Source organism: Amblyraja radiata, chromosome 11, assembly GCF_010909765.2.
Source record: "Amblyraja radiata isolate CabotCenter1 chromosome 11, sAmbRad1.1.pri, whole genome shotgun sequence".
NCBI lineage: Eukaryota > Metazoa > Chordata > Chondrichthyes > Rajiformes > Rajidae > Amblyraja > Amblyraja radiata.
This window is the reverse complement of record NC_045966.1, coordinates 12,423,763-12,450,730: the sequence shown is the minus strand read 5'-3', so window position 1 is coordinate 12,450,730 and position 26,968 is coordinate 12,423,763. Positions and strand designations below refer to the sequence as shown.

The 26,968-nt window shown below is 41.3% G+C and overlaps 1 protein-coding gene across 1 annotated transcript; it reads right to left on the bottom strand.

Annotated features, from left to right (window-relative positions):
• Positions 1-517: 517 nt before the first annotated feature.
• On the bottom strand, positions 518-14,966 carry fbxl3 (F-box and leucine rich repeat protein 3). Its single transcript, XM_033029338.1, is given in 10 exon segments — positions 518-838; positions 984-1,399; positions 1,401-1,605; positions 2,661-2,806; positions 2,808-2,830; positions 2,911-3,013; positions 3,015-3,031; positions 4,604-4,973; positions 7,331-7,335; positions 14,867-14,966. Coding segments are annotated over 8 exon segments (1,296 nt in total). The 5' UTR covers position 4,973; positions 7,331-7,335; positions 14,867-14,966; the 3' UTR covers positions 518-821.
• Between the last annotated feature and the right edge of the window lie 12,002 nt (positions 14,967-26,968).

Below are 26,968 nucleotides of genomic sequence, written 5' to 3'. Positions count from 1 at the left end.
GTGGCAAAGATGGCGTCGCGGGACTGGGCTTGGTAGTGTTTGGGCGGGCGGCACGGGCCAACGTTGGGGCCCGGGGCCTGCAGGCGGTCGAGTCGCGGAGAGTCGGTGGCAGGAGCGGCCTGGAAGCGGGCGAGTTTACGGTCCTTGGTGGAGTCCAAGTAGGCAAGGAATCGTTTATTCAAGACGTGGATCTGCCATAGGATGAAGTATAGTTGGGGTCCGTTGCAGGTGTGGGTGAGTGAGGCCTGAAGTTGCGGGAGAGTCAAAGCAAGATCCTGCTAGTGCCGGCAGTAGCCAGAGTCAAACGCAGGGCACGGAAGGAGATCCGTGCCTGACAGAATCTATAGTCCGGGTTGGGTCCGAACTGGGAGGTAGGGAACTGGAATCCATGAGGTACAAGATGGAGGTGCAGGCAAGTCCCAAGAAAGCAAACGTGGCTGTGGTAATGGGTGTGGGTTAAGATGTGGTCGTAGAGTTGGAAGGAAGCAGGGGGGGGGGGGGGGGGGGGGGGGGGGGGGGGGGCAGTGAGAGGATCATTTCAAGAGAATCATTTCAGACCATGAGCAAAAAGCCAATGAAGGAAATACAAAAAACAATTTAGTTTTGAAATGAGAAAATCTGCAAGTAGTTGGAACCAGTCACGAACATGGTCAGTTCAGAATCCATACTCAAAGTGCATTCCAACAGATCTTGGCTTTCACAACTCTTAGCTTATTCATTCTTATTAGGATGCAGATGGATTTATAAGTATGCTTTATTTGCTGATGAAGCAGAGTAAAGTGTTTCTCATTGTCCATTTCAGATAACATGCACCAACTTTACTATGTGGGCATCATATCTGGGAAGAGTCTGAAGAAGGGTTTCGGCCCGAAACGTCGCCTATTTCCTTCGCTCCATAGATGCTGCTGCACCCGCTGAGTTCCTCCAGCAATTTTGTGTACCTTCGATATTCCAGCATCTGCAGTTCCCTTTTGAACACATATCTGGGAACCATACCCTTCCCAGATATTTGGAAACCTCCCAGTGGATTTGTTCCACGTTATATTTCTGATCTGGTATCAGCACTTCCTCCATGATGGATAACTGGGTTAGCCGTCCTCCACAGCGCTTCACAAATTCTACAAATGCACTGCACGATACATCACATTCACCCAGACCTATAGCAGTTAGGTTCTTGCAACGCTCTGCAATGCAAATCAGCTCATCATCCAGAGGATGGCGACCATTTGCACAGACCACCAGTTCGATCAATCTCGGACAGTTCATTCCAATCCGACCCAACATCTGCTGACTGACCGCACGGCCAAAATAGATGTGTGTGACTGGGGTTTTGTCATGGAAAAATGGGTCAAACTCTTCTTCGTACAGAAAGAAGTACATGACGATGTTGACTTTTGGAGTGTTTAACGAGAGCATCCCAGCTACTCTTTTTTATGCTGTGAAATTGTGTCTCTCCAGGATTCTCACTCACCACGTCAATGCAAAGTTGTTCTAGATTAACATGCTTTTCACTGGAAAGGGCCAAGAGCAACTCATCGCTCAGAAGGTAACAGTTTAGCGCCAGCTCTCTGAGGCCATAGCACTGGTCTGCCACACAGAGAATGCCTGTGCAAAAATAAAATGATTATTAAAGAGCAACAAAAATGCAATCAATAGAAAACACAATTAAATCACCCATAATTTGAGACAGCAAGAGGTACATGACAGCACCATCATGTGAGGATAGGTACGAATCCCCCTATGTACGAATTATTTCAAGTGAATTTCTTAGCAATTTCAACAGTTTGTGATAAGAACAAAAAGGCCTGAGAATTTCAAAAGAAATAAAAGCAATGGTACAAAAGGAACAATTTTCCATACAACTGAAATCTTTGTGTAGCAAAATGATTTTGCGTGCAAAAAAAGTAGATGTGGTTAAATGGAAAGTAGCATACCATTGGTCTGAAACTTATCTATACTAGTATTGTCATGCTGAGTAATCCAAATTGGATAGGAAATAATATAAATTTAGTAACTCCCCTCACCATGTAGTGATACAATCAGTTTCAAATTCAGGAATGAGCAATGTGATTTGAGAAATGTACTACTGTTCCTTCAGACAGGATTTTTCTTAAATAATAATAACAATCAAATTAATGGAATCAAAGGTACAGATGACCATTTGGCCCATCAATGATTTGGATGAGAAATAAGGTATGATTAACAAATGTGCAAATGTGAAAGTGGGTTGCATTGTAGATATCCAAGATGGTTATCAAAAATTTCACCAGGATCGTAATCAGTTTGGCAAGTGGGCTGAGGAATGGTTTATGGAGTTTAATACACAAAGTGTTGCATTTGGGAAGTCAGACAATAGCGGGATCTACAGAGTGAATGGCAGGGCTCTGGGGAGAGTTGTAGAGCAGAGCAATCTAGGAGTGATGGGATAATCCGAGTATAGACCCAGGCAATGTGTGCAAGGTTCTAAATGAATATTACTCATCTGTATTCAACGACATGGAAGATGACGAGTTTAGGGAAGTATAGCAATATCAAAATAACTCCTCTATACTGACTTCCCAGGATCAGTATACTAGAGTAGAAATATAATAGGTACACTCCTGCAATACCCTAAAGTACTAATTGATGAATTGAGAGTTACACTGTAAACTTCAATTTACCTGCGGGTGAAACATAAGGGCAACTGCTCATTTTCAACAGTTTCAGGGTGTCACTGTTATTAGTTACCAAAACCTTTAGAGATGGATCGTCTATTGGTGTATCATTAATCTTGATCGATGACAGTGACTTGGAGTTGACAAACACCAGTCAGAGCTGATACGAAGCGTGACTGTGAAAACAAAAATGTGAGAATGAATGACGCGTAGCGATAAGCAAGGGAATTTAAAAGATGTAAAACTGAAAAAGTACCTTTGACAAATTCATGAAACTAGGCCTTGCTGTGGAGATCAGTCCCAGGGTTTTTACTGAACAGTTGACCAGTTGTGAAAGGATATCACAGGCTGCCTCTGCACTCAGTGCTACTGTCAACCTAATGAAGGCAAGAAAAGACCTCAAAGTTTTAATACACCATACCATGACATTAAACTTCCACAGCACTTCTACATGACATTTGTATACTTGGTGGCATGTTCATAAAATGCTAGAATAGAATTTAACATCAAAAGTGGCAGACTTTATGGCTTAACAACTTGCCTGAAGAAATTCTGCATTGCCTCATTCCTTCACAAGAGTATACAAAATGAAAAACTATATCTACCACCAACCAAAACAGTCAAGAATGCATGAATCAATTTCAATTCTGTCATATTTGGTACCAAAGTATCAGTCACATCACAATCATAATCATACATTAGCCAAGTATGTTTTGAAACATGAGGAATTTGATCTGCCCTAGTCATACCAATAAAAAGCAACAAAACACACAAAATACATTTAACAGCAATTCCTCCACATTCCTCACAGTGATGGAAGGAAAAAAAAAAGTCCAATTTCTTCCTTTCTTTGGCCTCGAGCCTCCTTTGACAGGACGATCTTGGCTCCTGTAGCTGGCGGTCGGGCCCTCCCCGTCGGGGCGATCAAGCTCCCGCATTGGGGGGATCTCAGCACCCCGTGCCGGGCGATCGGACTCCCGAATCAAACCTCCTGCGACTTGAGCTCCCGGACATCAGCCTCTACCCGAGAATGCGAGATCCTCGATGTTGGAATCCGCAGGCTGCAGTTGGAGTATCGATCCCAGGCAAGGGATCACAGGCTCCAATGGTAAGTCCATGGCCCCGCAGTGGGACTCAAAGTCACTCGCGCAAGGCCACCAGCTCACACTACTTCACACTATCAAACAAAATTTTACACCAAACTGTGGTATCAGGATAAACAACCAAACACATGAAAAGAATGGTTTGAAGGATTGCCTTTAAGGAGATGCAAATGAGCAGGAAGAGAGGGAAATCCAGAGCCTAGTTAGCCAAAGGCACATAAAACTCGCAAAACTAGCAATCAACCCATCCTAACAGTGTCAACGAGATAACCAACCCAATTCCACACTCTAGTAAATTCTTATAGTCCTGCGGGTCATTGCTCTTGAAATATACAACCAGGGAATTAAATGTGCTGGGTTATCCACTTCCAATACACTTTCAGGCATTGAACTTCAAACCCCTCCAGCTTTTGGGTGAAAAGATTATACTTCGTCTTCCCTCTAATGCTTCGACCAATCGTGCAGCTAAGGGGGAGGGTCCTTCCAATTTACTTTATCCAAGCCGCTCAATTTAATGCTTCCACATGTCCTACTATTCCAAAATAAAATAATTAAGCTATCTGATCTAATTATTTTTCACTCCTAGCCCCATTTTCATATATCTCCTTTGCACATACTCCATTGCAATGTGGTGGTCAGAATAGGACACAATATTCAAATGTAACATGAAGATTCACATCACAACATGTTGTCTATGCATTCCCTTCACAGATGCTGCCTGACCTGGTGAGTTCCTCCAGCACTGTGATTTGCTCAAGATTCCAGCATCTGCTTATTGAGTCTCCTAACATGCATTGTTGGCTTATTTTGTTTCTAAACTGCAGTTCAGCGCTAGCTTCTTTTTACCTTAAAACTGACATATTACAAATGATCAGCATGTTTTTTGATTATCTGCTGGATAAGATCCGGGTGAGTGGAATTCAAATAGGATGTTGCTGGCTGATTCAATTCAAACTCAAACCGTCTCCATAGCTCAGGCATGTGAAAAGCTTCATTCCAGGTTCTGCATACGGATGATGCACAAGCCCGATCCACCAATGGCAAGTACTGGAAGATGTGCAGAATCAAATCATAGTGTAGGTTTCCCCAGTCTTCACAAGAAATGTTTGAAGTCTCACTGTCTTGAACAAAGCCAGTCATCTGCCTTTTATTTACTTTATCGACAAAGGAAGGAGGCTGGATCCCAAGCTTTTGCTTAACTCTGTTCTGCTTCATTCTGAAAAGGAAAGACGATTTGTTACCTTTAATTGAAAAAAAAGAATTCTGCATTCAATTATAATAAATATTAAATCCAATTAACCAGCTTTGAAGCTATCTCAGGACTTAAAACTATTTATATGAAGATATTTAATAAAGCAAAGAGTTTAGGTTTACTCAATATTAAAAGTGCACTTTGTTATGTTCTTTAAACATTTGCAAATCTAACCTCCTCTAAAATTGGTCGTTTTACCCATTTTGGGTGGGTGCTATAAAAATATTTAAAATGACTGAATGAATATTAACTAGAAATGGAAAAAAAGAGGAAGTATCAAGTTGGACTGACAAAACCAGACATGTTCACGCAAACCTATACTGTCACTAGTACCCAACTCTAAGGGGCTTGAGCTAATTTATCCAAGTCTCCTGAAATGCACTATTGTCTGAATTCAAAGTCACTGGTTGCATATACATTCTTTTTCTTGAACTGCACCAATTTACTAGCGCCTTAGAAGCCAATTGGAGATGGATGCAAATCAAACACCTGAGCTGGTGTTTGACCTGCTGGCATCTCATTACCCTGGAGGAAAAGCGAGTTTCAAGCAGACTAAAGTCTGCCACTGTTACTGCTTACATACACATTTGCTGCAAATATGTGATGATAATTTTCATGTTTCCTTGCAATATTCATTCTTCAACATCGATGTGTCATATATCTCCAGGGTGTAGTAGATTAACTCAAATGACCATATGCATATGACCACAGTAGGAGAGTTTACTGAACCAAATCCGGAGTAGTCTATCCGTCAATTTCAATGGTCTCCACCTAAAGCAAGATGACATGAAGGTGAAGGTTCAATAATGAACTCCACTTAATTCAATCAGTTGTCATCAGTAATGTTAATTTTTTTTTTAAATGTTTTGAATCTGTCTACTATTGCCCATTCTGAAAATGAATGCAATAATACTGCATTATGTAGATTGTATAAGATAATGCAACAAAATGTGTACAATTTATCAGTTTTAAAGGCAATCTGACAAAAAATATATAATGCAAAATATTGGAATATTGGAAATAATGCGAAAAAATTTGGCATATTGAATATTTAATTCAATATGCACATCATATTATGTGCAAAAATGTGTCTATCCACACAAGCTCATACCACAAAATTTATATTAGCATTTAATTGGGAACAGCTCTCACATGGAGGAGCCATGAGTTGCATTAATGCTACTACAGATAATTATTCTGATTTTGGTTGATTTAAACTTTTGCTAAACTCAATTTCAAGTAATAACAAACAATATTGTTCATTTCGTGAAACTATCCTCTGCACTTTCATTCATCTGTTTCACCCTTGAATGAATGAATCTTTTGAACAATCTAATCCCTGTGAAATGGGTAAATAAACAGCCACCAAAATTATTTTCTTTAGATAACTCCACCATGCAACAGTATAACTTTCATTTTCCTGTCTCCAACCATATGTGTCCTGATGCAGGGTACCCACAATTCCTCCCCTCTCTGCAGATGCTGCTCGACCCGAGATTGTTTCATTCCACTTTCTTGTGTAGCTTCTATGTAGTATCAAAAATATACCATTATTTGTTGTAAATTCCACATAATGGCTTCAACTACATACAATAAATTAGAATACTAATTAATGGTGAATTTACAAGTTACTTGCAACTTCCTGATCAAGTTTTATGGTTAGGTGTATCTATGTGAAAATAAGGGCCCCATGGCCTTGACTACCTGTCTCATCATTTCCAGTAGAGAAACATAAAACATTCTCAAAAACAGCATTATTATTCGCGGAGCTCGGTGAGCCGCGGGACTGACTTACCATCGCCCGGTGGGGTATCACCTCAGCGCAGAGGGAGAAGAGGAGGGAAGAGACAGCAGCCCTAAGATTTTTGCCTGCATCACAGTGAGGAGGTGCTTGGTGGACTCACTGTGGTGGATGTTAATTTGTGTTTACTGTCTGTTCTGTTGTTTATTATTATATGTATGGCTGCAGGTAACGACATTTCGTTCAGACCGTAAGGTCTGAATGACAAATAAAGGATCTAATTCTAATTCTAATTCTAATATTGATGCTGAATTCACTTATTCCCCAAAATGATGTATTGCTTCCACCACTTAAAGATGGAATTCACACAGTTGGTCTACTTTTTATTGGCAGCAGTACGGCAACATTTTATAAACACCATTTTATTATTCCCCAAACCTTAAAGACAAATCTCATTTGTTGTCACCATTCCCGGTTTTTCTGCTGTGTTTCAATAATCTATCCTTAACTAAATCATACTTTGTGCAAGCGTTCCCATTGTTTGAACCATAAGACTATCAAAATACCCAATTATACCCACTTTCCATATAATATTACTTGGATGTAATTCTAGATTTCCTTTTGTTTCAGCAACTGCTTGAAAATTTTGTTGATGCCCATAATAAAAAGATAAAGTATAAGCTCCAAAAGAGGCAGTGAAAGGGACACTATTTGGAAATAGTTAGAGAAAGGAAGAAGAGTTTAACCGATAAGCACAAAAACTATATAATTGGAACTAAAACTTTAACAAGCCAGGAAGAAATGGCTTCGGAAACTACGATTTGCTTCCAATTACATGCAATATGATCATTACTTCGCAGGATGTGCATGCTGGAGTAACTTTTCATGTACAACTGGATCAGCACCAGAGCAGAATATCACCAGGTAAAATAATGCAAAGTAATCATATTTGCACTAACTACTTTAAAAATTGGAATTACAACAATAATATTAAGAGCATTATGTATTTCAATCAGCAATGTACATGTAGAGTAAATATGAAGTGAATTAGCTATGCAGGGGGCCCTCACATTATGGCCATTTGGTTTATGGTAAAATTCATCCGTCATGAATTCACAAATCATTATGCAAAAATTTGAGACAGAATAAAATTCACTCTTGCAAGATTTGTACATTAAAAAATATATATAAAATGCAAAAGAAACAACTTCTGGCCATGTTTTTTCCTGCTTAATATTATACAGAAATACGGCTTGGATATGTCATCACTGCCTCAATTCAAGTCAAGAGAATTTATTGTCATGTGTCCCAGATAGGACAATTAAATTCTTGCTTGTCAATTGCAGCAGAGTCCTTCCTTCGCCAGAAAAGAAAAACGATTAAGCTATACGAAGTGCCGTTGTTTTGTATTATGTGCAATCTTCAGTTCTGCTTAGACAGTTTCAGGAAAGATATAGTGATTTTTGAGAAAAATCACCAAAATAAAACAAGTTTTCAAAATGATAGAGGGATTCAATAAAGGCATTATTGAGAAACATTATTATTTTTGTTGGAAATGAAGTGCATAATGTACAGTGGAATATATGACAAAGGACCAATTTCCTAATCTTGATCCTACCTTTCACACTGCTTCTAGCTGCATAGGATATAAGCTTTGGAGTTATTTACTGCCAAAACGTTTAAGAACAAATTGGAGGAAAAAGTTTGGGGCAATGGAGAATGAGATCATACCCAAACAGACTGCAGTTATTGGCAAATAGGGAATAGAGCAAAGTAGACCATTGTCAAGCAGTACATATCTACTTCATCTGGAAAGAATTGGGAGATTCAACATAGCAAAGAAATATTCTCCCACACTAATGGCCACTCGTGACAGATTAGTGGCAGGGGAAATATATATATAGATTACCAGTGCAATGCCACAAAGGTAGCCAAGTCAATTTATTTGTGCAACGCGCACACCATATTTAAACCCCTCCCCTCATCTTTTTGCAGGTTTGTCTAGTGATAGGCATGCTGTGAAATGTAGAACTGCAATTATCCACTCAAGACATTATGCCCATTGTTGACCTGATAAACTCCACCCTAATGACTTTCTGCAAAATAGAAACTATGCAAACTACTGGAACCCTTTAGCTTTAGAATGCAAAAATCTATGTTGAAAGCAGCCTCAAACTGTGAGAAAAACACTTGCCGGGGTCTTCAAACACCCCATTCGGAGGAGGAGCTATCTTGGTGAACGGCTGCTAGCAGCAGCCGTCCGTCTTAAATTCGTTTTTTTTTTAGTTTTTAGTGAGTCCTGTTTTTTTGTTTGTAGGGGATATGGTCTTTTAATGTGGGGGGGTAGGTGTTACTTTATTTATAGGTCCCTACCTGGTCGGTGTGGCAGCCTTTTTTCCGGGCTGCCCGTCGACCCGTCGTCGTGGCCTACCAGCGGGCTTGGAGCGCCGTTTCTTGGCGGGAACCACCCAGCACCTCGGCCTGCGTGGCGGCACTGCATTGGAGCGCTGGAGCGCTGGAGCGGAGCGGGCGATGCCTTGCCTGGGTCGCCGCGCTGGAGCTCTGGCGAGCTGGACCGCCGTGAGCAACATCTCCGGGCTGCGGGTTTGTGGAGCGGAGAGGCGGCGTGCGGAGAGACGGCGTGCGTAGAGGCGGCAAGGCGGCAGTGAGGAGAGCGGGCGCCGACTTTTTCATCTGGAGCCTAGGAGCGCCAAACCGACGCAGCCTTGTCGGCTTCGGCAGCCGCGGGCTCCAACCAAGAAGCGGCCGTTCCAAGTGGCCCAGCCGCCGAAAGGACTCTCCCGACGCCGGGGCAAGACCACCCGGTGAGAACGGCCAGGGACATCGGGCCTCCGTAGAGGCAATTGCGGTGGCCTCAATAGGCCTGACTTTGGGGTGAACATGGGGTGGGGACTGGACATTGTGCCTTCCCCCACAGTGCTATCCACTGTGGGGGGATGATTTTTTTTGTCTAACTGTAGTCTTGTAGGTCTGTGTCCAAGATGGCTGCCGTGAAGAGAGAGTGGACGCTGGCACGATTTGGTTGCCGCTGCTCTCTCTTCACACTGTGTTTTTGATTTTCTGTTTTTGGATTGAATTCTGTTTTTAATTTGTGTCATTGTGATGTCTTTAATTACTTGTTTTACTCCGATTATATGTTTTTATTCCGATTACTATGTAAGGTGTCCTTGAGATGTATGAAAGGCGCCCATTAAATAAAATTTATTATTATTATTATAATATTATACACAAATACAATCAAGTCAAACTCAAGTACTGTAGGTAGACCAAAGGGGAAGAAATCAACTTCTATCTATTTCATAGTGGCAGTAGCAAACACAAGAATATAATAAGGATACAGAGTAATCCATTTAGACCCTCATCTGCTCCACTGTTCTACCACGGGTTCCTACCTTAGTGCAAATATCATAAACCAACTCATATTCTTTGATTTCCTTGGTATCTAAACTTTATTTGTCTTGAATATACTCAGCAACTGAGCTTCACTTTTGGGTAAAATGAATAGGTGATATTTCGGGTCGAGACCCATCATCAGATCAAGAGTTAGGGAAGAGGAAAACTAGAGACATGTTGAAGGGTGAGGTGCGAAAAGGACAGATCAAAGCAATGCTGATCAAAGAAATGTAGAATGATCATTGCAGGCTGAGAGGGAGGTGACACCTAGGCATACACTCAGCAAAATTAATCTGGAAAAAAGTGAAACTAGTCAGAGAACTAGGGTGGGGAGGGATGGGGAGAGAGAGGTAAATGTCAGATCGGTGCCTTGATATGAATAAAGTAAAACACGTTCCAAGCAAGGGTTACTTGAAGTTAGAGAAATCAATATTCCTACTGCTGGGTTATAAGCTGCCCAAGCAAAATATGAGGTGCTGTACCTCCAAATGGTTGCCACTTGGGAATCTGTGGCTAGTAATTGAGACATAGAGACTCCTGTACAATTGGGGCAAGGAGCTTTTTGGTGGGTTAATCAGAGGAATGCTCCTTCTATCTTGGATTACTCTGTGGTCGTGATTAAAAATACAGGCAAATTTAGTACCAACCCAAAAGTTCTCAGCATCATTTTAAACACCTCTACATGACCAAATGTTCATGGGGTTTTTGTACTAAGAAGGCTTTGAACATAAAGTCATATCAATAAGTTATATACTTATTGGTCCTTTGGCCCAACTTCCCCATGCTGACTAAGATGCCTCATCAACAGTGGTCCCACCTGCCAGTGTTTACCCCATATCCTTCTAAACCATTCTTATCCATGCACCTGTCCAAATGTATTTTAAATTGTTAAATAGTGCCCATCTCAACTACCTCGTGATAGCTCATTCCATACTTAGCTTGTTTCATATACCCATCATCCTCTGTGTGGAAAAAGGATGCCCCTCAGGTTACTCTCCTCTCACCTTAAAATCTTTTGATTTTAATCAATTTTATTCATTTTTATCAAAACCTTTGATTACCTCTTTTCTCTTGCTGTGAAAGATCTTTGGAAAAAGGTGACCAGGAACTGCAGATGTAGGAATCTGGAGTGACAATATGCTGGAAGAACAGAAAGGGATGTCTATTTTGGGCTTGTGAATGATTTTGTGTGTCCATTAGAACTGATTGGCACCTCAGAGTGGGTGAAATAAAGGATGCTGATTATATTATCTTCCAGTGGTTTGGAGGAATTTTGGAAGGTGTCTTTCCTACTGATGGCATTTTTATGGGTGGCATTTTTATGGAAGTGACACTTGTATGGATTCCATGTTTTGGAAGCCTACAGAAGAGAAAGAATCATGGACAGTTGGTAGAACACAAATTTGGGCTTTGAGATTTAACCGTTTAAATACTTTTTCCTCTGATGTGCCAAAAGCTGTGGCGTTGTACGAATAGTGTTTAAAAACAGTCAACCTTCACAGAGAAGAGGCCACTGAGATGTGAGAAGTAAACATAGGCCTTCTGGAATCTTCTTGTGGTTCTTTACTATTGTGATTGTAGATTACTGGTAGATCTTTGATTTGCAGCTGTTAATGATGGTTGCCCATTTTGTGTTATGCTTCAGTAAAGAATGTGACACTTAAAAAAACTGAAAACCAATAAAGCCATAAGACGCAATGACATCCATCCCAAGATTTGGGAGGACATCTTTGTGGAGATCATGAATGGTTTCATTGTCATCTTTCAAAACGACTTAGTTTTCACACCTTACCCTTTCATATCTCTCATTTCCCTCTCCCCGGCTCTCAGTCTAAAGAAGGGTCTCGGCCAGAAACATCACCTTTTCCTTCTGTCCAGAGATGCTGCCTGTCCTGCTGAGTTACTCCAGCATTTTGTGTCTATCTTCAGTGCAAAACAGCATCTGAAGTTCCTTCCCACACATACTTGGAATGTCTACCTTGGAATCTAGAATGGTTTCCACAAATTGGAAGGTAACAAATGCATTCTAGTATTTAAAACAAGAGAGAATGAGGAACTATGTTTAAGAAAGAACTGCAGATGTTGGAAAAATCAAAGGTAGACAAGAATGCTGGAGAAACTCAGCGGGTGAGGCAGCATCTATGGAGCGAAGGAATAGGTGACGTTTCGGGTCGAGATCCTTCTTCAGACTGAACCTCAGTTAAGGTGTATTTGTACTTCCCGAGAAGTTGTGACACTGCACTGGAATACTTTAAGCTTTGCTTAGTGATCAAATGGTCCAAGTTGGTTACCAAACTCGCAGAACGGGGTCTCTGCGCATCCCTCTGCAATTGGATCCTCGACTTCCTCATTCAGACCACAGACTGTTCGAAGTGGTGGAAAGGTGTCAGCCTCGATAACAATCAGCACGGGAGCACCTCAAGGCTGCGTGCTCAGCCCCCTGCTGTACTCACTCCATACCCATGACTGCATAGCCGGTCATAGTGCGAACACCATCAAGTTCGCTGACGACACCACTGTTGTGGGACGTGTCACTGATGGGGACGAGCCAGAGTATAGAAGAGAGATCGACCGACTGACCAAATGGTTCCAGCACAATAACCTGGCCCTCAACACCAGCAAAACCAAGGAACTGATTGTGGACTTTGGAAGGGGTAGGATGGGGACCCACAGTCCCGTTTATATCAACAGGTCAATGGTGGAAAGGGTCAAGAGCTTCAAATTCCTGGGCGTGCACATCTCTGAAGATCTCTCCTGGTCCGATAACACTGATGCAATTATAAAGAAAGCACATCAGCACCTCTACTTCCTGAGATTGGAGAGTCGGTATGTCAAGGAAGACTCTCTCAAACTTCTACAGGTGCACAGTAGAGAGCACGCTGACCGGTTGCATCGTGGCTTAGTTCGGCAACTTGAGTGCCCAGGAGCGGAAAAGACTACAAAAAGTAGTAAATACTGCCCAGTCCATCATCGGCTCTGACCTCCCTATCATCGAAGGGATCTATCGCAGTCGCTGCCTCAAAAAGGCTGGCAGCAACATCCTGGCCACACACTCATCTCCCCGCTACCTACAGGTAGAAGATACAGGAGCCTGAAGACTGCAACATCCAGGTTCAGGAATAGCTAATTCCCCACAGCTATCAGGCTATTAAACTCAACTCATACAAAACTCTGACCATTCATAGCACATTATCTGTTTATTTGCACTTTATCTGTTTATTTATTCATGTGTGTATATATTTAAATAATGGTATATGGATTATTCATGCCTGCTATATTCTGTTGTGCTGAAGCAAAGCAAGAATTTCATTGTCCTATCTGGGACACATGACAATAAACTCTCTTGAATCTCGAAAATGCAATTCAGATTCAGATTCAATTTTAATTGTCATTGTCAGTGTACAGTACAGAGACAACGAACTGCATTCGAAATGCAATTCTAAGAATGAGAGTGCAAATTCAGTCAGAATTGAAAGTGGTCATCATATCATTATACAAGTATTCGCTGATAATGGTCTGGTGTCAGGATCTTGGAAATAATCCCAGCCCTCTTGTAGCTGGGTGTGGAGAAGTTGTCTATGAGGATTGCTGTTCAATGTGCTGGGGTGAGCAGAATGACTAAGGTGATAATTGCAGGTCTCAGTTGGGGACTGGCAGCTTCAGAAGCTTGTGTTAAAATTGCCTGGATTCTATGCATTGATGTTTCCAGACACCCTAGCAGAGGAAATGGTTTGCACTCAAATTAAGGGGTTAGTCACAAGATGCCCTTTACCAAGACAGTGATATTCTTTTTTCTCTAGAGATGCTGCCTGACCCGCTGTTACTGCAGCATTTTGTGTCTATCTTCGGTGTAAAACCAGCATCTGCAGTTCCTTCCCACACAATTATTGCAGTTGCTGACTGACAGTTCAGGAGTCAAGAGTGTGTGAAGAAGGGTCTCGACCCAAAATGTCACCCATTCCTTCTCTCCAGAGATGCTGTCTGTCCCGCTGTTACTCCTGCTTTTTGTGCCAATCTTGCATTTTATTGTCATATGTCCCAGCTAGAACAATGAAATTCTTACTTGCATTAGAACAGAATATGTAAACATAATACACTGAATTTGCTGCCACAGAAGGCAATGTAGGCCAATTCACTGGATGTTTTCAAGAGAAAGTTAGATTTAGCTCTTTGGGCTAACGGAATCAAGGAATGTGTGGAAAAAGCAGGAACGGGGCACTGATTTTATTGATCGGCCATGATCATATTGAATGATGGTGCTGGCTCGAAGGGCCGAATAGCCTACTCCTGCACCTGTTTCGAAACAATAAACGAGAAAAAAGTTCAGTGGGTGTATATACCATACTTACAAATGCGCACACACACTATATATAATGTATTGATATATACACGCACATATAGGTACACACAAAAAAAAACAATAATAGTACACTTGACATTAATTGAACCGTTCCTATCACTATTAGGTGATATTCCTATTGTTTTTATCCCTAGAGATGCTGCCTGTTCCGCTGAGTTACTCCAGTATTTTGTGTCTGCCCCCAAGGGACTGACTACCTGAGCCAAGGGAGGCCCCTACGCACTTCCTAATTTACCACAAGAACTCCTTCTTCCCCCAACACAACTCGACCCACATCATCACAACAGTAAATAGCAACACGAGAATTGTTTGTTTGGTGGGTTGTTTTGTTTTTGTTCTGCTTACATGCTCCGCCTCGGCAGCTTTGGTCGGACGGTTGTCCGGTGGGTGGGTGGGTCGTGAAGAAGGCGACAGAACACCTCCATCTCCAGCCGCAGCTGCTTTGACCGTGACTGGCGGAAAGCGCGAAACGCGTCACACGGGAGAAGGAGGGAGGCGCTCGGCATTGTGGGCGTTGTAGTTCCTTCTTCCGGATGTCCCAGCAATCGACAGGGTGTGGGAACTACAAACCCACTGCGCAGCGCGTGTGACCATGACTGGCGGAAAGCACGAAGTGGGCCCCCCCCCCCCGAGGGAGAAGGCGGGAGCCGTGGCGCATTATGGGGGTTGTAGTTCAATCTGCCGGATATCCCTGTAATCCACCGCGTGATTAAACTACAATCCCACAAAGCAACGCTCTGCAGGCCTGGATTGCCAAGACTGTGGGTCTGTGGGTCCACTGACAATCATGTGGGTCTGTGGGTCCACTGACAATCATGTGGGTCTGTGGGTCCACTGACAATCATGTGGGTCTGTGGGTCCACTGACAATCATGTGGGTCTGTGGGTCCACTGACAATCATGCTCAGACACAATTAATTGGTGAATAAATATCCACCTTAATTAGATCGAAGGTGCAAATGACAAGATTTATTATGGTTCAATGTTCTTAAAATATATTGTTTTTGCAGTAATCAGGCTAAAGCCCTCCGACATTCAAACTCAAGACAAAATAAATTGGTAAATAAATATCGACCTTAATTAGATGGCATTTGGAAATGACAAGATTTATTATGGATCCTTTAAAAAAAAGTAATCTTGTTTTTGCAGCGTCATCATTTTAGCTTTGTTAAATTAACCTATCATTTTTGTACTTGAATCTGCCTCGTTGGTGACCCACGGACTATCCTTGATCGGACTTTGCTGGCTTTACATTGCACTAAACGTTATTCCCTTATCACGTATCTATACACTGTAAATGAGTTGATTGTAATCATGTAATTAAGGGATTAATAGCGGAGTTAAGGGATTTGGGGAGAAGGCAGGAACGGGGTACTGATTGTGGAAGATCAGCCATGAATGGTGGTGCTGGCTCGAAGGGCCGAATGGCCTACTCCTATTGTCTATTGTAATGCTTTCTATTGACTGGATAGCACACAACAGAAGTTTTTCGCTCTACCTCAGTGCACGTGACAATAAACTAAGCTGTTCCGAGGGATGACTTACAGACTTACAAAAGCCTGGCACTCCACATCAAATATAAATCAGGGTTTTCTCAAGCATTTTCTAAAACCACAAAATAACCATCCAAGAATGTTACCATCGAGGCCTTTGAGTCCTCACTGCTACTCATCAAGAGCTGGTGAATCCTCGACCTTGATCCCATTTTTCTGCACTAGTCCCAAATCTTTGATACCCTTAATTCTCAAGAAATCTGTCTATATTTTGAAGGAACTCAATCACTGGGCCTTCATAGCCTTCTTAGGGAGAGAATGCCAAAGATTCACAATGCTCTGAGTGATGAATTTCTCTTACTAGTAAGTCCTTACTCCTTACTCAGAGGTTACAATCCATGGTTCCATACTCCTCAGAGAGAAAACGTCCTTCCTTCATCCATCCTGTCAAGTTCTTACAATGATAATGTTAAGATTCAATGAGATCAGCTCTCATTCTTTAACTCAGGGAATACAGGCTTATTGTTTACAGAGTAATAATAATAATAATATTAATAATAATAATAATAATAATAATACATTTTATTTATGGGCGCCTTTCAAGAGTCTCAAGGACACCTTACAAAAATTTAGCAGGTAGAGGAAAAACATGTAAGGGGAATGAAATAAATAGTAGAGACATGACTAGTACACAAAGTAAAGACAGAATTCAATTCAAAACACAATATGAGGCAATTAATGCACAGATGAAAAGGGAGGGGGACATGGGGCTAAGGATAGGCAGAGGTGAAGAGATGGGTCTTGAGGCGGGACTGGAAGATGGTGAGGGACACGGAATTGCGGATCAGTTGGGGGGGGGGGGGAGTTCCAGAGCCTGGGAGCTGCCCTGGAGAAGGCTCTGTCCCCAAAACTGTGGAGGTTGGACTTGTGGATGGAGAGGAGACCGGCTGATGTGGATCGGAGGGACCATGAGGGTTGGTAGGGGGAGAGGAGATCAGTGAGATATGGGGGGGCCAGATGGTGGAGGGCTTTGTAGGTGAGGACCAGGATTTTGTAGGTGATCCAGTGGGAGATGGGAAGCCAGTGAAGTTGTTTGAGGACTGGAGTGATGTGATGCCAGGATTTGGTGTGGGTGATGAGTCGGGCGGCCGTGTTCTGGACCAGTTGGAGTTGGTTGATGTAGGTGGAGCTGATGCCCAAGGAGAAGTGAGTTGCAATAGTCCAGTCGGGAGGAGATGAAGGCATGGATGAGTCTTTCAGCAGCGGGAGGTGTGAGAGAGGGTCTGAGTTTGGCGATGTTGCGGAGATGAAAGAAGGAGGTTTTAATGACATGGCGGATGTGAGGCTCAAGGGAGAGGGTGGAATCAAAGATCACGCCAAGGTTGCGGGCCTGGGGAGATGGGGAGACAGTGGTGCCGTCGATGGTGAGAGTGGGGTTATTGATTTTGCTGAGTGTGGCTTTGGAGCCTATGAGGAGGAATTCTGTCTTATCGCTGTTGAGTTTGAGGAAGTTATGTACTATGTTTACATATTCTGTAGGAAGGAACTGCAGATGCTGGTTTACACCGTGGATAGACATAAATGCTGGAGTAACTCAGCGGGCCAGGCAGCATCGCTGCATAGAAGGAATGTGTGCCGTTTCGGGTCGAGCCCCTTCTTCAGACTAACACACATTGCTGGAGTCTGAAGAAAGGTCTTGACCCGAAACGTCACCCATTCCTTCTATCCAGATATGCTACCTGTCCTGCTGCGTTACCCCAGCAGTTTGTGTCTATGTTTACATATTCTGTTTGCTGCTGCAAGTAAAAATGTCATTGTTCTCTCTGAGACATATGACAATAAAGCACTTTTGATTCTTAGTCTACTCAATCAGGAAACATGCCAACCAAGGAACTAATCAGATAAGACTTATTTGCACTCCCTTTAGGCAAGCAAAAGATTTCCCAAAGGCAGCCGTTTGAGAGTTTAAAATTGGCTAATTGAGCAGCCAATAAAAGGAAGGCAAGATGTTGTGGAGCGACTGTGTTGAAGGAGAGTGTGAGGCTTTGACTCGAGAGACTTCCGTGCTGGGTTAAGGGGATGTGTGAGGCTTTAATAGGAGCCTGAGGAACAATTTTTTTCACACAATAGATGGTAGATATATAGAATGATCTGCCAGAGGAGGTAGTTGAGTCAGGTACTATCACACATTAAAAAAAAACATTTGGACAGATACATATCCTTATAATAGGTTTAGAGGGATATGGCCAAATGCAGGCAGGTGGGACTAATGCAGATAGGGTACATTGGCCAGCATGGGAAAGTTGGGCCAAAGAGTCTGTTTCCAAGTTGTATGACTCTATAACTTATTAGAAGCCTTGTGCTAATCTATTCAGCCACTTTAAGTTTTGAACTTATTTCCAAATGATTGGTGTGGGAATAAGGGCAATGCAAGCTCTGCATACTGCTGCTATTAGGAATATCGACATATGTAGATATCTTTCACTCTTTGTTATTAATTTGGGTTTCATGATCAATGCTCATAAGTTATAGGAGCAGAATTCGGCCATTTGGCCCATCAAATCTGCTCTGCCATTCAATCATGGCTGATCCATCTTTACCTCTCAACTCCATTCTCCTGCCTTCTCCCTTGCCTTTTATAGCAAAAGGATTTGAGTATAGGAGCAGGGAGGTTCTACTGCAGTTGTACATGGTCTTGGTGAGACCACACCAAGTGTATTGCGTACAGTTTTGGTCTCCAAATCTGAGGAAGGACATTATTGCCATAGAGGGAGTGCAGAGAAGGTTCACCAGACTGATTCCTGGGATGTCAGGACTGTCTTATGAAGAAAGACTGGATAGACTTGGTTTATACTCTCTAGAATTTAGGAGATTGAGAGGGGATCTTATAGAAACTTACAACATTCTTAAGGGGTTGGACAGGCTAGATGCAGGAAGATTGCTCCCGATGTTGGGGAAGTCCAGGACAAGGGGTCACAGCTTAAGGATAAGGGGGAAATCCTTTAAAACCGAGATGAGAAGAACTTTTTTCACACAGAGAGTGGTGAATCTCTGGAACTCTCTGCCACAGAGGGTAGTCGAGGCCAGTTCATTGGCTATATTTAAGAGGGAGTTAGATGTGGCCCTTGTGGCTAAGGGGATCAGAGGGTATGGAGAGAAGGCAGGTACGGGATACTGAGTTGGATGATCAGCCATGATCATATTGAATGGCGGTGCAGGCTCGAAGGGCCGAATGGCCTACTCCTGCACCTAATTTCTATGTTTCTATGTTTCCCCTTAACCCCTGGTAGCCATACTAATCAAGAATCTGTCAGTCTCTGCCTTAAAAATATCCATTGACTTGTCTGCAATATTGTTTTGGGTAATCTTATGGTAGCAGCATATGGATCAGAGGAGTGACCGTTCTAGCCTTATCTATGTACTTGAATAAATTAATTTGGCAGGAAATGCTTTATTCATTTGCATATATGATTTCTCCGAATGTCGTCGGAAAAATTGAACGCTTTCCTAGGATAAATAGCTGTGTGTTGATATGCTGAATTTAAAACAAAATCTTTCCTTAAAACTGTTTAAAATCAAGAAATATTTTCAGGCCATTCAACTGGAGGTAGATGCAAGTGAATTATTCCAGCTCAATTATCTCATTAACTGATCAAAAAGTACAGAAAAATGGATGTACAAAAATCTGAGAAATGGCATACGTTTGTATCCTAACTCTTGGTAAGTAGTATTATTTTCTGAAAATATTCTTCATGAACTGCTGTTGAGCTTTTAAGTGGCAATTTAACTATTTTAAATTGTCAGATAATTTATTTCACATTGTGATTTACACTGTGAATTGTTGAATAACACAATGTTCTCAATTTGAGCCTTACATTTGCTTAAGTACTTAATATTGTTTGAATTGGCTTGAGGGTTGCTTTTTTGGTTTCATATTTCTATTCTTAGTGTGTGAAATGACAAAATACATTTATTAAAAAGTGTGTGTTTTTGTGTAGTTTTCATTGAAGTCAGTGAAAGGAAAATATCTGTGAGAAATGTGGGGTATTTTAAACAAGTTGCTATTTGCAAATTTGATAAAAATCACTGAGCTGATGTTATCTGTCTTGCAGCAAACAGTGTTGCAGGTTAACCATGTAAGTAAGATAAGGCAATAATTCTCAAGGGTTTATGGGTTAAGTTTCACCATTTTTATCCATGTTTTAAAAATAACAAATTCATTGGTAAAATGGGACAAAAGTGTGTTGGTCAGAATTGTTCTTGCTGTGGGAGCATTTTATTTTGAATTTGAATCAGGAAGATGTGGCCATTTAAATTATGAAGTCTTAAAAGGGAATGTTGAAGGTTTGCCTTTAGTAGCAATGTATAATATACAATGTAATAGTTTTGACTGGCATAATTACCACAAAGAGCAACTTAGGGGAAGAGTTACTAATGGTCCTTCCGTAAGCTAAGATATGGTCCAATATCTATTTCATGTAGACATTGGACTTTGGCTCTGGAACTATTGCACTACAATGCTGAGAACTACAGTATTTTAGCGGATGCAGAAACGATGACTAAGTTTTCTGAACGTTTTTTATTGAACACTCGCTCCTTAGTAAACAGGTCTCTGCATACACGTCTGATCACAACGGTGGTCAGCAAAACAATTGTGGCGCGGAAGCAAAACCGCGCAAAAACAGCAGCCCCTCTCGAGTCATGTGACCGCGGCTTCCGAACGCCGGGTTCGATATCTGCGTGCGCCAGCAGGCGCCGCTACAGTATACTAATTTGTATCTTTTCCTTTGCTCTACCTACTGTACTTGGGTTTGGCTCTATTGTGTTCATGTATAGTATTATCTGATTTGATTGGATAGCATGCAAAACAATAATAAACCTCAACCTAGGCCTAGCTAAAATTCTAAGTTTATTAAGCTGCAAATATTTTAACTCTTCTGAAAAAAAGAATGAAAATCTACTGATAGAACTTTCTCCTTCCCTTTCAATGTATTAAACCCATTTCAAGGCCCCAAACATTATTTCCAGTTAACTTGGCAATTTAATATACTGCGTTAGGTTTTTAGGGAGTGGTTACTGGGAAACCAAACATTGATTTCAAGAGAGAGTTAGATTTAGCTCTTAGGGCTAAAGGAATCAAGGGATGGGGAAAAAGCAGGAATGGGGTACTGATTTTTTATGATCAGCCAGGATCATATTGAATAGCGGGGTTGGCTCGAAGGGCCGAATGGCCTACTCCTGCACCTATTTTTCTATGTTCTATGGTTTCTATGATCGGGTGACACTTTGCACAACATCTCCTTGGAAACCACAAGGCAAGAACAGTTGCCTTCCGCTTTAATTCTGCAGTTCACTCCCACTTTGATATCGAAGATAGACACAAAATGCTGGAGTCACTCAGTGGGACAGGCAGCATCTCTGGAGAGAAGGAATGGGTGGAGTTTTGGGTTGAGAACCTTCTTCGACCCATAGGTCGAAATATCACCCATTCCCTCTCTCCGGAGATGCTGCCTGTCCCGCTGAGTTACTCCAGCATTTGGTGACTATATTGTGCATAAACCAGCATCTGTAGATAGCCACAAAAAGCTGGAATTACTCAGCGTGACAGACAGCATCTCTGGAGAAAACAAATGGGTGACGTTCCGGGTTGAGACCCTTCTTCAGACTGAACATCATGGAAAAGGGAAACAAGAGATATAGATGATGATATAGAGAGATATAGAACAATGAATGTGCAAAAAAGTAACGATGATAAAGGAAAAAGGCCATTTTTAGCTGTTTGTTGGGTGAGAATGATAAGCTGGTGCGACTTGGGTGGGGGAGGGTTGTAAGCTGCCTAAGTGAAATATGAGATGCTGTTTCCCCGATTTGCATTTAGCCTCACTGACAATGGAGGAGGCCTAGGACGGAAAGGTCAGTGTGGGAATGGGAAGGAGAATTATAGTGTTAAGAAACCGGTAGATCAGGTAGGTGGCACCGGGCGGCAAGGTGGTGCAGCGGTAGAGTCGCTGCCTTACAGCGCCAGAGACCCGGATTCGAACCTGACTACAGGTGCTGTCTGTACAGAGTCTGTACGTTTGCCCTGTGATTGCATGGGTTGTCTCCGGGTGCTCCAGCTACCTCCTACACTCCAAAGATGTACAGGTTTGTAGGTTAATTGGCTTTGGTAATATTTCTAATATGTCCCTAGTGCGTAGGATAGTGTTGGTGTACGTGGATCATTGGTCAGCGTGGACTCGGTGGGCCAAAGGGCCTGCTTCCATGCTGTAACTCTAAAACTAAACTAAACTAAACAAAGTTTATTGACTGGAATGGTAACTCATTTTCTTCTTCACAACTGCCTGCTACTGAGTATTTATCGCATTTTTAACATTTGTATTATATTGTGGCTTCCTGTTTTGGGTTCCTCCAGAAGTAGAAAAATATTCTTTATATATACTCCATGAAACACTTTTATAATTTTAATAATTATGCAAGGAAATACTATCTTAGTCGTAAATCTCCAATTGAATTCAAATACCAATTAAAAAATAAAATCTGCTGTCGTTTGTCTGCAATGTCTTGGCAGTGTTGTTTGGTTTTGGAGCTGTTTTAACACAAAATAAGTACCTGTGATCAAATTCTTCTTTTGTTGGATGGCAATACCCAATGAGATAGATTTCTTTAGGCCGTATATCCACTGCACCGCCTGTTAGTTTACACTCATTTGTAATATTTTGGAAGCCAAGTGCTGCTGTTGTTACTGAAGGTGGAAAATGTTACATGCAGTAGCAAACTATTGATGAGGTTAGTGATAAGGCTGAGATGCAGAAGCTTCATTCTGCTCTTATCTCTGTTGCAAGCTGTTTTGGTTGGAACCCTACATGCAAGCTTATTCTATGATCGTGATCCATATTATTATTATGTCTGAAGTAAAATCAGGAAATATTCAGCAGAACAGATAGCGTCTGGAAAGAGAAACTAAGTTATAATCAAAGTCCGATGACCTGTCAGAAGCAATGGGAACATTTGCAAAACCATTGTATTTTAAGTTGCAAAGAAAAGGGACAAAATTGGAATGTAGGGTGGAGGCCAAGTGACGACAGATAACAAGATTTGTGTTGAATTTGAGAGAGTGGTGGAGAATTGTTTAACAGCAGGGTGAGTTGTGAAAGGAGAGCAGAGAATAGAAAAGCAAAATAAACCAAAGAAAGACCATACTACACAGAAGTTGCTGAAATTCCTCTGGAATTTAGATGCTCGTCTAGTTATTTCCTAAAAGATGTCTGCAAATTTACTTCCACTACACTTTCCAACAATATATTCCAGGTACTCGCCACTCTCTGGGTATGGGTACTATCGCAACCGTTACCAGGTACTATCACAATGTTTAAGAAACATTTAGACAGGTATATGGATAAGACTGGTTTATAGGGATATAGGATTAGAGGGATATGGGCCAAACGCAGGTAAATGGGACTAGTGTAGATGGGACATGTTGGTTGGTATGGGCAAGTTGAGCTATAATCTATGACTATGACTCTAAGGAGCCCTTCAGATTGCTGTTACATTTTTTTGACCTCTTACCTAAATTTTATGTCATATAGTTCAATCCCCTCTGATGTGGAGTACTGTTTCCTGCAGTCAACCCTATCTCTACTCTGCATAGTTTTAGATGCCACAATCACAGCTGCACTTACCCTCCTCCACTCCAGGGGAAACATACTTAGCTGTTACAATCTCTCCTCATAACTGAAACACTCCATCCCAGGCAACATCTTAGTGAATCTCCTCTGCTCCCTATCTATCACATCTTTCCTGTAAGGCAGTGACCAGAACTGGGTGCCGTCCTCCAGCTGGTACACACTATGCCTGGGGTTGCCACTAATAATTTAAAACATTTAAATGAAGAAGGAATAATCTTATACATCTGATTATTTGGCTTTGAGTCAATAATTAAACATGTAAACAGGTGAGGACATTCTTGATCAGTTATGCAAATCTTAAGTTATATGATTGCTCTATCCCCATAAGTTATTAAATTGTACCAACATACCTTGATGTACCACAAACTTTAATTTAATAATCAGAGATTTTAAATAAATCTAAAAAAAATAGCCACAAAAAAAAAGTTTTTTTTGTAAAACTAAATATAATTTTATTGATGGTTGAAAATGTATAACTTACGGAACAGAATAATTAACAGAAAGTTAAATTAATAATTATGCCTTCATGTCTGTAATAGGTCACCATATTAGTGCATCATTATCTTCTTGTTCAGAATTTGAAGACGCGTCATGAGTCTGGTCAGGAATTTTGTGACATTTTTCACTTTTTTTCTGCAGCAAGATGTATTGGTTGACTTTTCAAATATTCTGGTGGGATCCTGAAAAATCAAATTTGATCTTTTATGTATGTAATTTTAAATCATTATGACATAATGGCGTTTACCGACGTAATACATATCCATTGTTAATTGATTCTCTATCTGTTCTTTATCTTTTGACAATATCTGACAATAACTGATTAGTGTTTTACATGGGAGACACAAGGAACGGCAGATGCTGGGACCTTGAGCAAAGGACAAAGTACTGGAGGAGCTCGACAGGTCAGGCAGGGACCTGTCGAGCTCTCTGGAGGGAATTGACAGATGACGTTTTGGGTCAAGAAACCTGCTATAAATAGCAATTGCTATAAATAGCAAGTATACCTTTCTCAAGGCTGACATGGGACTTTTCAGTTCGGGACCCTTCTTCGGACTAAAGAATGATCCCAACCTGAAACGTTGCCTGTCCATTCCCTCCACAGATGCTGCCTGACCCACCGAGTTCGTCTAGTACTTTATGTTGGTGTTGTATGTTTCCTTTCAGATTGGGGAAAATAATTAGATATATTTAAAAGTTTACAGAGAACTTTAACTATTTGATCTACATCGTCTTGCTTTTGGAATGAGCTGTCACTGAAATATAAATAAAACACCAAAAATCTGCCAATCCTTTTGTATTGTGGGACAATATTAACTCAAATTGTATTGTTTTGATTAGTAGAAAAGAAATATTATAGCAAATTATTATTAATTCTAAATGTCCTTTAATACTTTTCCTAAGTAACTTTCTTTTATGAATAAAAGCTTCAAAGTGAGCTCAGTATTAGCAGAATATCTAGTTGTGGGTCTTGGTCAATGTTATGCTCATATATTCATTACTATGTTCAAGAAGGAACTGCAGATGCTGGAAAATTGAAGGTAGACAAAAGTGCTGAAGAAACTCAGCGGGTGCGGCAGCATCTATGGAGCGAAGGAAATAGGCAACGTTTCGGGCCTGAAGAAGGGTTTCGGCCCGAAACGTTACCTATTTCCTTCGCTCCATAGATGCTGCTGCACCCGCTGAGTTTCTCCAGCACTTTTGTCTACCTTCATTACTATGTTCAGCTGATGATGACAAATACAATTGTAGCAGGGAAAATTGGATGTGATTATGACTTGGGATAGTGGACAACTTTTCGCTCCTTTAACAGTGATGTAGACAACTATAGCTAGTATCTGAGGAGAAAGCATTTCTAAAATTGATTAAATATATAGCTTAGGTTTCATATAGCATGCAGTAGACTTAGAGTCATAGTCATACAGCGTGGAAACAGGCCCTTCCACCCAACTTATCTACGCCGACTAATATATCCCATCGACACCAGTCCCACCTGCCTGCGTTTGGCCCATATTCCTCTAAACCTGTCCTATCCACGTACCTGTCTAAATGTTTCTCAAACATTGCAATATTACCTGGCTCAGCTACCTCCTCCGAGAGCTCATTCCATACCCCCACCAAAGTCACCCCTCAGGTTCCTGTCAAATATTTCCCCCCTCACCTTAAATCAAGAGACTTGTGGATATAAAATTAAAAATCAAGTACATTACTGCATGCTTCCTGGAGCCTGCTATGATTTTTGTGGTGAAGAACATTGATGAATGGTGTATTTCTCCAACCTCCAACAACCTCCCACCCCCCACCCCCACTGCCCCCAACTGTATGTCGTTAAAAAAAACACTTAACCTTCTGTCAGCATGCGAAGGAATCTCCCACAGGTTAACTGGTAATTTGATTTTTGTTGTTGTGAATTACAGCATTAAGTTGCTTGTGCAATACTATCAAAATCAATGTTATTTACATCTTGAAGTTTTTAAAATGACAACAAGCCCAATCAATAATTTAATCGATCCTATGAAAGTCATTTGCAATTTTTCTGAGCTAAATTTGTTATTTAAACGTTTCATGTCGAAAAAAATTAATCGTTTCAATAATCGGATTTAAATGTTGCAAGAAACAAAACAGTAAGAATTTGCTGTTAAAAATACAATCATCGTTTCAATTGATCAATTTTGAATTAAGAAGAGCTGATTGTACTGAAGCAAATTTTATTGTGTGAATTATACTTCTGCTAGTCTTTGAGGGCAGAAAACCTGGTCTGCAAATTTTGCAGAATAATGATTAAGGTGTCATTTTGACCTCTTTTGTATCATTGTTCCCAGTTGGCTTTAAATTAATCAGTTTAGTGATGTGTTACTGCTGCCCACTACAGCCTAGAATAAGTACATTCAACAGTGTTTCAGATATCAATGTTGGCTGTGGAGAAGGTGATAACGAGTGTTACAAACAGTGAAACTCAGCAGAACGACAGTGAAACTAGTATGACGGCTATATTGGGGGAGGAACGGAGATGATAGCTGAGAAAATGAGAGAAGGTTTATACATTATACAGAGGACATAGCTTTAAAGTGAAGGGGAAAAGATTGAATAGAAATCTGAGGGGTAGGTGTATGGAATAAGCTGCCGGAGGAGGTAGTTGAGGCAGGGGCAATCCCAACGTGCAAGAAACAGTTAGACGGTTACATGAATAGGTTTGGAGGGATATGGACCAAATGCGGGCGGGCGGGACTAGTGTAGCTGGGACATGTTGGCCGCTGTGGGTAAATTGGG